General features: G+C 41.1%; 1 protein-coding gene across 1 annotated transcript; it reads right to left on the bottom strand.

The window, feature by feature from the left end:
• Nucleotides 1–293: 293 nt before the first annotated feature.
• On the bottom strand, nucleotides 294–9,843 carry LOC134359221 (snaclec coagulation factor IX/factor X-binding protein subunit B3-like). The gene is made up of 5 exons (XM_063072179.1): nucleotides 9,778–9,843; nucleotides 4,466–4,614; nucleotides 3,030–3,170; nucleotides 1,454–1,562; nucleotides 294–364 (listed from the first exon to the last, which is right to left on the bottom strand). The coding sequence occupies exons 1-5, from the start codon at nucleotides 9,830–9,832 to the stop codon at nucleotides 294–296; spliced, it is 525 nt and encodes a 174-aa protein (XP_062928249.1). The 5' UTR covers nucleotides 9,833–9,843.
• Between the last annotated feature and the right edge of the window lie 1,548 nt (nucleotides 9,844–11,391).

The raw sequence follows: 11,391 nt of genomic DNA, 5'->3' as shown, positions 1-11,391 counted from the left end.
ACCTGACACACCAGGTGTGGCCAAAGAGAAAGAGTTAATTTTGCAAAGTCTGTACCACCTTCTCCTGAGTGCAGAGGTGGGGAGGGAGAAACAGTGGGACAGGAAGGCATCTGAAAACTGGACTCACACACCAACAAACACACAGTTCAGGATGCAATTCTCTTTATTATTGACTGAGAAACTGTGAGTACAGTCACCACAGACACTGAGAGCGGCTACAAAGAAATCATGGCACCGAATCCACAGCTGGAAATGATGAGTGGATGAGTGGATGAATTAGGAATCTTCCAAATTCAGTGATATTTGTAGGCACAGACATAGAATAGACGAGCATTGCAATTACAATCAACCCAATCACTGGAACCTAGAAACAGAGAAAATGAATCCAACATTTACCAAGTTGTAGATTAGCAAATTATTATAAATTTTGGAAATCTGAAGGAAATGCAGGAAATACTCGGTAGGTCAGGCAGCAGGTGTAGAGAGAAAAACAGAAAGGTCATTAACAGAAACATTATCTCTATTTCACTCTCCACAGACACTGCCTCACCTGCTGAGTGTTTCCAGCATTTTCTGTTGAATCTAAATGTTTCATGATTTTGAGTCAGTGTCTGTGGGCTGTGAATTTTTCCTGATGTTGATTCATGAGTTTGTTGTGTAAATAAAGGGAGTCACTTCCTGTTGTGGTCCATGTGCAGTCAGAGTGTGTGTTGCCGAAATCTGACACCTCACAACATTCAATGGGTGTTTGAGCTGTTCCAGGCTGATGTAGCTGGCTCACCCTGGGCTGGAACTCACTGTGTGAACCGGACATTATTACCATCCCACCAGAGATAAACTGAACCCTCGCAGTGTCATGGACATTCAAATGGGAGCAGAGTCCAGAATCTTGAGAGATGGACCTTCTGTGATAGATCACTTGGGGATTAATTCTGCAGTAGTTCGGAATACCACATGGAGTTGTGCAGAAGATAAACAATATGTTTCTGCTTTCATTCTCTATTCAGTCAGAACTTTTGTTTCATTTCTAGATCTTCTCTAGCTGCAGTGTCACACTGTGGGTTCCTCAGAACCTGATGTTACAACCCTTGTGTGGTCCTCCATCTGCAAGGTTACACTCAGCTGATCCCGACCAAGGGTATTCAATGTGAAATATTAACTCTGGTGCTCTCTCCATAGGCACTGCCTCACCTGCTGAGTGCTTTGTGAAAATGCTACTTTTATCCCAGATTTCCAGCATTGCCTGTTTTTTTTTCATCTTCATACACTGTCTGTTCCCCTAACCCCTGCATTACATCCCATTTATCCTCCTCTAACTGCTTGGTAATGAGTCCAGTTCTGCCAGGCACTGGACTCATGGGGTTTATTCAGTCCCTCTGAGTAAAGACCAGCATATTCTGACAATGTTCTGTTGAATGCCATGTCAAAATCAAAGGAAGTAAAATATACTTACTCTTGTGAATGAATGTACAGTGTTGACCATGTTTAGGATCCACAGGTCTTCCTTCAGCCCAGTTCAGGTATCTGACTGAAGATTCATCACCCCACAAGAAATTCCCATTCTGTGGGGTATAAATCGGTGAATATTTCTGTAGAAACACTGGGTAGCCTGTTATTTAATGGTACAGGGAGGAGCTGGACATGATCCGGAATGAGACCAGAATACGAGCAGCTGGGTCAAACCAGGCAGTGAATGGGATTTCAAATGATGGACTGTCAGGGTGGAGGAAATCTTACAGAAGTTACAGAATCCTTGGAACAAAACCGGATCTGAGAGTGAAGGTCAGGGAAACATAGAAACATAGAAACATAGAAAATAGGTGCAGGAGTAGGCCATTCGGCCCTTCGAGCCTGCACCGCCATTTATTATGATCATGGCTGATCATCCAACTCAGAACCCCGCCCCAGCCTTCCCTCCATACCCCCTGACCCCCGTAGCCACAAGGGCCATATCTAACTCCCTCTTAAATATAGCCAATGAACTGGCCTCAACAGTTTCCTGTGGCAGAGAATTCCACAGATTCACCACTCTCTGTGTGAAGAAGTTTTTCCTAATCTCGGTCCTAAAAGGCTTCCCCTCTATCCTCAAACTGTGGCCCCTCGTTCTGGACTTCCCCAACATCGGGAACAATCTTCCTGCATCTAGCCTGTCCAATCCCTTTAGGATCTTATACGTTTCAATCAGATCCCCCCCTCAATCTTCTAAATTCCAACGAGTACAAGCCCAGTTCATCCAGTCTTTCTTCATATGAAAGTCCTGCCATCCCAGGAATCAATCTGGTGAACCTTCTTTGTACTCCCTCTATGGCAAAGATGTCTTTCCTCAGATTAGGGGACCAAAACTGCACACAATACTCCAGGTGTGGTCTCACCAAGGCCTTGTACAACTGCAGTAGTACCTCCCTGCTCCTGTACTCGAATCCTCTCGCTATAAATGCCAGCATACCAGTGGAATAATGACAACTCAGACAATGAGGGAAAAGATAGGCATTGAACATTAACACAAAATAAGATGGTGCCTGGCCAGTTGAATTCCTCCAGCATTTTGTGTGTGAACATAAACACAAAATCTGATCTCTCAGAGAAAGATGGTAAAGCAATTGAGAAAGGACTAAGTGACACTGGTCAGAGCAACATTTGTTGTCCTTCCCTGATCATCCTCTGACCATTTCAGAGGGCAGGGGAGAGTCAACACATTGATGGATCTCTGGAGTCGCAGTGAGGCCAGACTGGGGAAGGATGGCAGATTCCTCACCCTGAAGAACAATAGTGAACCAGATGAGTTTTTACAACAGTCTGGTGGTTTCATTGTCACCGTTACTGATGGTAACTATTTTCCTCTAGATTTACTGCATTTCGTTTACTTGAATCCAAAAGTCCATGGCTGCTGGGGTGGGATTCAAACTCGTGTCCCTAGATCATTAGGATACACCCAGAAACAACCATTTCACTGCCGCACTCATGTTACTCTGCGGGACATCAGATAAGATTCTAACTGTGGTGGTAATGTAATGTCATTGCTAATTTACCTTGCATACGTCCTTCAGGCCAATCCAAGCTGGTCGTGAACCTGTGGTTGCCTTACGTACCAACTTGGAAATGAACTCGTTGTGGTCACATGAAGTCACAGAAGCCAGCTGTCCATAATGTTTCTCTCTGTTGCAGAAAATCTTTAAAGAAAATATATAATTTATGGGTTGATGAGAATCAGCATTTGTCATCTTTCCACGGGACCCTTAGTAAATTGTCTGACCCCATGTTAGAAATTCTGCAACTTTGTTCCTGAGATACAGAGTTCATCTTCTTCAGACGTCTTTGGTGTCAAAACCAGCTCTGTGTTAACTCCTGGATGTGGAGTTTCCCCTTTATTACTTTCTACTTTATATCAATGATCTTGATGTGAATGTGCATGGGATGATTAGTTCATTTACAGGTAGTGCTAAAATAGGGAATGTTAAGAATCTGCAAGGCACAACTTGGTGAAAGTTACATCGCAAGTAGATGGGATGGTGAAGAAAGTGTTTGTCACAGCAGACTTCATCACCTAAGGCATTGAGAAGTTATGCTGGACCTTTTCTGAATTATTTTCAAAACTTTCAAAACCCTCAATTCATTGCTTAAATTTAGATGTTGGCTATTATTAATTTTTATTATATGAGAAGGTATTTTACCTTTTTTCCTCCTTAATAAATATATTTCAATATAACTTTGACTAACCTACATGAATATTGGGTAATGAGATTGTTATTATGAATAGATATAATGTAATTGGTAGTTGTTTTTTTTTAACCTTTATATATACTTTCTCGTACTCTGTATTCTTTTATGTAGAAACTAATAAAATATTGAAAGAGAGAAGTTATGCTGCAGTTAAACAACACATTGGTGAGGCCGCTCTTGAAGTATTGTGTACAGTTTTGGTTGCCATGTTATAGGAAAGAAGTTATTAAACTAGAAAGTGAAATCACATGGTCTTTCTCTCCGGGAGGAGGTGATAAAAACAAGGGGGCATCATTTTAAGACAGAAGAAATAGAGTTATAGGGGATATGTCTGGGGCAGCTTCTTCACACAAAGAGTATTGTGCACTTGGATTGGAATGAGCTTGAGGGAGGAACATTAGCAACATTCAAAAGCCGTATAGGTAAGTACATGTGTTAGAGGGCTGTTGGTCAAAGGTGAACAGATGTGACTGCCTCATTGGGCAGTAATGTCAGTGTAGATAAGTTGGGGTGAAGTGTCCATTTCCATGTGCTATGACCTATGAGTCTAAAATCTGCAATATTTCACCCATTGATCTGACTGATAGAAACTGGAGCCTACAGGTTCAGTGAAACACACCCTGGAACACGGGGACTCACCATAGACACTTCATCTAGAGGTTGTGCTCTGAGTTTATAGAAATGAACGAGCTGAGACCAATAGTAACCAGATCTCCAAGATCAGTCACTGGTTTCTGGGACTTACCTCAGCTTCTTTCCATGTTTTCGTGGAATTGAAACAGCGGTAACAGGATTTTGTAGGGCGATATTCGTACCAGCCGATCTCACAAGGTCCTCTGGTTATTTCTCCAAAGGCCCGCAGAGTCTCCTCCACTTCCGTGGAATTGTCCGTCCCTTTCATTTAAAATGGAATTAAGAGTTAAGCCAAGTGAAACAATTGAAGCACCATTCCCAGATAGACACAACACCAGAAACTTGAGGGAACTGTAGAAGTTGTCCAATGGTCTTTGCCCACAGCTTGGTGCCAGAGAGCTGAGGGGTTTCTGTCAGGACACCCTTGTCCTTGTTTACAACGGGGACAGGGACTAAACCTGGCAGCTACAGGTCACAGTAAGACGTTGGTGGTGGGGAAATGGTTCTGATGGATGGAAAGAAATAGTATTTAGAGTTTGCAGGTTATTCAAGGACAGCACAGTTTGTTAACACTTAATTGTATCTGATGAACAATTAACATTATGGGGTCTTTAATCAAAGTGTCAGGATCGAATGTTAGTTGTAGAAAATAAAGATTTTAGCAAAATGCTTGAGAAAGGACATCTTGGCTGCTTCAATAGAAGAGTAAATGTTATTAGATACTTCAGAAATAACTTTATACAACAGTGATTTTATTTAACTGAGAAAGTGATGGGTGTGGGGAACTGCCTTCCTGATTGGATGGTAGAGGCAGAACTCTTCATCACATTAAACAGAACTTCGACATTGAGGTGTATATTGAGGAACTGTGACCAGCTGTGCTATGGACACGGTGGTGTGAGATGGGTTATCTGACTTTCTACCGACACCAACACAATGAGCCAAGAGGTCTCTCTCTCAGCCATAAATTTTCTCTGACTCTGTGAGAGTGGGTCAATGGTGCGCTGTCTCCATGGTGAGTGTGTGCTTCCTCAGGTACCGAGACAAAAATGCACACTCCAAATGGGTCTCACTCAGACCAATTAAAGTATCAGCCAACCTACTCCAACTTTCCTGCAATTATAGCCACTCATCCCTTGGCTTCCTTATTGTTCACTCTCTCTGTATGAAACTCTCCGCAATTCAGGAACCCCCCCCCCCCCCCACACTGAGATCATTCTTCACAACAGCATTTCCTGTTTTCCTACCATGTACCTTTTTCACTGTGCAAAGTTCATAATCTCACTGTTTCCCATGATATTCTCCATCTGCCTATTTGTGGAAGAATTTATTTTATTTGGAGAGACTGTGCTGAATAAATCCTTCTGACCCTTCAAGCCACACTGCTTAGCAATGCTCAACAAGCCCCGATATAACACCAACCCAGTCACGGGACAATTTACAATGACCTATTAACCTACTAGCCAATACATCTTTGGACTGTGGGAGGAAACCGAAGCACCTGGAGGAAACCCACACATTCCATGGGGAAGATGTACAAACTCCCGACAAAGGACATCAGGATTGAACTCAATCTCTGACACCCTGAGTCATAATAGTGGCATGCTAACTGCTCTGCTGCCCCTATTGAAATAAAGAACATTTTTGAGAGCAACTTTTACAAGTAAAACATAGTTCATCAAAGGTAAGTTAAGGAAACCAAAATTTTGAGAACAATCACATGGGACAAACTATTTTATTATTCCTCACCCTCGTTGGTATCAAGTTCACAACATCCAGAGCATTGGACCAGTACCTGCAGAACCTTCTACCCTGCATCTCCTGTATTCCTCACACATAGTCACGTAGTCTCTGCCTCACCTTCCATCTTAATGGCTCAGAGATGGATATAGGACAGTACAGCACATGAACAGGCTCTTTGGCCACAAATGTTGTGCCAAATCAGCTAAAAAGTAAATCAAAACCACCCAAAAACTAATTCCTCCTACCCACACAATGTCCATATCCCACCATCTTCCTCACATTCATGTGCCTTTCCAAAATTCTCTTACAAGCTTCTGATTAGACAGGGATGCCCAATTTCTCCTCTCCTTTTTGCGCTATATATTGAACCACTTGCCCAACTAATAAGACAGAGCGAAATCGTAAAAGGTATCAAGGTGGCAGGGATTGAACAGAAAATGGCGTTATTCGCAGATGGTGTTTTGGTCTATCTGAGTGAACCAGAAAAATCATTTATAGGATTGTTTACACTGTTGAATGACTTTGGGAAAATATCAGGTTATAAAATAAATGTAAAGAAAACGCAGGTTATGTCCCTAAATTATACACCATCCAAAAAACTGCAGGATACATATGATCTTAAGTGGGAAGCTAAATCATTAAAATATTTAGGAATAACCCTGCTGAAGGATCTTTCAACACTGTCACAGGTAAATTATGGGCCATTAATCTCGGAGATAAAAGCAGATATGCATAGATGGAATCTTATCCCCTTTTTAAGTTTAAATTCAAGGATAAATACTATAAAAATGAATATTCTTCCTCGGTTATTATATCTTTTCCGTACTTTGCCGGTGGAGGTGGATGATAATCAATTCAGGGAATGGGACAGATGGATTTCCCGCTTCATTTGGCAAGGAAAGAAACCTAGAATTCGATATAACACCTTACAGTTAGGGAAGGAAGGAGGAGGTATGGTTCTTCCTTGCCTGAGAAATTATTTTTATGCCTCACAGATAACCCCTCTGTTATATTGGTGTAATAGGGAATATAAGGCTAGATGGAAGGAAATAGAATTTGGATTAGTTGACAGTTTTCCTCTACAGGCCTCAATAGCTGACAAAGGATTGATGGCCCAGTTGGAAAAATTTAAAAACAGTTGGATAAATCTTACATTAAAAGTATGGCAGAAGGTGGTTAATTCATGTGGAATTAATAACATGTTAAAACTCTTGAGATGGTGTGCATATGATACCGAATTCCTTCCCAACAGAGGAGATAAAAGATTTGAGCTATGGATAAAGAAAGGTCTTACAACCTACCTCTCATTTATAGATAAAAAAGTATTACAAAGTTTGCAGGACAATCATGGCCTAGAACATAATGACTTTTTTAGTTACCTTCAAGTACGAAACTATGTTAACCAGAGTTGTAGATATACAGACCTATCAACAGTAGAATTAGAATTTTTCAAGATTCTGAATTCGGCTTGCAGTTCAATACCTAGTAAATCGGTTTCTCGATTATATAATGCACTCTCCCATGCTAAAAATGTAAATACACTGTATATTAAAGAGAAGTGGGAGAAAGAAGTGGGGTTGGTACTTTCAGAGGAGGCTTGGGGGAAAATCTGCAGCTTTCAATGGTCCTCGACTAATTCTTTGACTTGGAGAGAACATTGTTGGAAAAACATTATAAGATACTTCAAGACCCCATACCAGGAAAAATGTAAAGATACAAATGTGATGTGTTAGAGAAGGTGCGGCTCCAAGGAGGCAAATCATTTTCATATTTTCTGGGATTGCCCTAAATTAAGTCTATATTGGGAAAGTATTCATAGAACATTAGTTAAGGTACTTAGGTCCCAGATACCTCTGAACTTTGAGACGCTCTATTTGGGGCATGTATTGTTTCTTGAACAGAAGGAAGATATAAAGTTGCTGCAGGCCCTCTTAGCGGCAAGTAAGAAATCAATCACTAGAAAATGGCTAAATCCAATACCACCTACATTAGAAGATTGGTACGAAATTATCTTGGAAATATTTAAAATGGAAAAGTTGACTTACTCCTTGAGAATTCAAAAAGAAAAATTTTAACAAATCTGGAATAAATGGATTGAATATATAACCCCAATGCAAGCAGACTTTAGATGACTCTCCTAATGATTTATACTGCTCTTCTCATCAACACAGTAATATTGCTAACGTAAGCACCCCTAGTCTAAATGTCTTTCTTGTTGTTTTCTTTTGGAAAATAGAGAATTAACACTAGTAAAGGGAAAGATTTGGGAAAGGGATAAAAAAATGAAAAAATTAAGTAAATAAGTACATAGGGATTGGATAATTATGTCTGCGGGCAGGAGCAAGCATGAACAAATTAGGATATAAACACCTACAATGGTTGTTACATAGGCTTATATACAACATTTTGAACCAGTGGAAATGGTCCAGAAGGGTTATATGGAAACTATTATTACCATTTTTCTTAACAACTAATACCATTACTTAGCCTAATAGGTTAGATTTACCACAGTGCATTATCTATTTAAGTGTTTATTTTCCTTTTATATCATCTCAATGTGTACTTAAGAATGTATAAATAATTGTAGTTTTATACATATAAAAAAATGGAAAAGGTTATATGTGTGAAAAAAAGTACATGGTATTTGTGAACTCCTTATCCAAATAAAAATAAAATTTAAAAAAAAGCTTCTGATTAATTTGTCTCTGCCGCCATACCAGGCTGCGTATTCCAGGCACCCACCACTCTCTGAGTAAAAAAACTTACTCCTCACATCCCCCTCAAACTTATCCCCTCTCACCTTCAACGCATGTCATGGGAGGCTGGCAAACTTGGGTTGTTTTCTTAGGAGTGATGGAAGCTGAGGGGAGATGTTGGGTAACGGGTACTCCCTGTTAACTCAATCTATGCATTTCATAATCTTATAAAACTCTATCAGATCTCCTATCAGCTTCTACCACCCCAAAGTAAACAACCCAAGTTTGTCCAACCTCTCATGATAGCACGTGCCCTGTAAACCAGGAGACCACCTGATAAACCTCTTCTGCACCCTCTCTAAAGCCTCAACATCCTTCCTACTGTGAGGTGACCATAACTGAATGCAATACTCCCAACATGGCGACAGCAGAGTTTTATAAAGTTACAACATAACCTCTTGATTTTTGAACTGCCTCCTTGCATTTGCCCTATCAAGTGCAACACCTTATGTGTATCTGGGTTAAAATCCATCTGCCATTTCTCTGCCCATATCTACAGAGGATCTACATTACATTGTATTCTTTTCTAGCCTTCTGCACTATCCCCAACTCCACTAATCTTGGTATTATTCACAAACTTATTAACCGAACCATCTACATTTTCATCCAGGCCATTTATATACATCACAAATAGCAGAGGTCTCAGCACAGATCCCTGCAGAACTCCACAAATTACAGGCCTACAGCTTGAATAACTTTCTTCAACCATGACCCTCTGTCTTTTATGCACAAGCCAGTTCTGACTCGTAGCAGCCAATTCGCCATGGTCCCCATGCAAGTACCCCAGACAGGAGAAATTTCCTACCACTTCCTACCCAGCCCCAATGCCCACAAATTCCCATGTCCCACAGTCCCAGCACAGTGCCTGTGCATTCATTCTTCACAGCAATGTGTTTATAAAGCTCCTGGAATCAATGGACCTTACCTGTCACATCACTGACAAGCAGTGCAGTCACCACCAAAACCGACACCAGCCTCATGTTTCTTCCCTCAAACCTGAAACACAAGAAAATAATTCATCGTTAGTGTCAAGTTTCCCAGTGAAAGTGGGGATATCCTGCTGCCATTCCCACCTCTCTCTCTCTCTCTCTCTCTCTTCAAGATGCCTGTGTCAATTAGTTTTCCAGTCCTGATGCACCCCTATATATATGTGTAGATCTGAGATCTTGCGGGCTTTGAGAACCATTGAAATCAAACCCAATTGGCTGGACCCACCTACAGGAAATTTTTTGCCAATCAGTCACTGATTGACAGATTTGATCAGGATGAAGAGGAAACCAGAGAACTGACTTGAGAGCTCCAAGTGTGACTGTAGAATATTACTCTGTAACAGAACACTAAGAAATGGAAGCTGCAGAAAACATTTATCATCCCATGAAGTGTTTGTGATATTAGAGCACAATGAATATTATCTAAATATTATCAACATGAACAATTAAGATGTAATATTCATTTGAATCCTACAAAAACAACAGAGTATTTACACGGATGACCTCGCTCACTCATATACTTGCTGTGGTCTGTTTCCACTCCATCTTCCATTATGGGGAATCTTCCTCTGTCCTTGTCCCTGGAAAGTTTGGAATCCATTTGTAAGGATCAGGTTCAAGTCAGAATCATGGTCTCTGACCAATAAGGAGCTGGAATGAAGTCTGCTCAGAAGGAGCAGGAAAGGCTGTGGAGATAGTGGACTGCTTGATACTTGACACCTTTCCAGAGACAGTTCATGGAGATCCCAGAACTAACATGATGTGGAAAGGAATCCATGGATCTCCAGAGGAGTGGGACTGATGGGCCAAATGGATCTTTCTTTCCGTGATTTCCTTTTCTTCCCCAATCACTTTCTATCAGTGGATTTCAGATCACAACAAATTCCTGATCAAAAATGGTTCCTCCTCTCACCTCTGGTCCACTTGCCAATTATCTAAGACCTCTACCCTCTAGTTAGTGTCCCTGTTGCCTGACAGAGAGCCGTTGGAATTTGTTGATAAACCAGCTGATGATGGTTGTGTCGAGACACTGACCTAAGCAACTCCTGCAGAGATGTCCTGAGCCAGGACATTTTACCACAGACACCTGACTTTGAGTGAGAAATGAATCCAATCATTGAATCTCCTTGATGACCCTTGTCTCAAGATCACCAGGTCTCCTCGATGCTGCACTATCAAATGCTGCCTTGTTTTGAAGGAGTGTCACTGCGACTCACCTCTGGAGTCCAGCTGTTTGATCTGCGTTTGGACCAATGCTGGTATATGTTTGAGCTGAGTGATCTTCATAAAACTGACACTAAGTGTGAGTGAGCAGATTATAAGAAGGGAAGTGACACTGGACTCTCCATGGACAGCTCCTTCTATCAATTTACTGATCAACGAGAGGGATTATTTGGTATTCAGCTGGACTGGACATGTCCTGCTTGGGGATCTGATTTATTGGCCAATCCATATTGCAGACTTTGAGGAGGAAGGGAAAATTGGAGATGGTTTCATTTTTAGGCAGAGTCAAGGATAGGTTCTGGATTGTAGGCATGCTGATGCAGGTT

This window comes from Mobula hypostoma, chromosome 20 (genome assembly GCF_963921235.1).
Source record: "Mobula hypostoma chromosome 20, sMobHyp1.1, whole genome shotgun sequence".
NCBI classification, from domain to species: domain Eukaryota; kingdom Metazoa; phylum Chordata; class Chondrichthyes; order Myliobatiformes; family Myliobatidae; genus Mobula; species Mobula hypostoma.
Note: the sequence above shows the minus strand (reverse complement) of the source record. Positions and strands in the feature narration are given on the sequence as shown.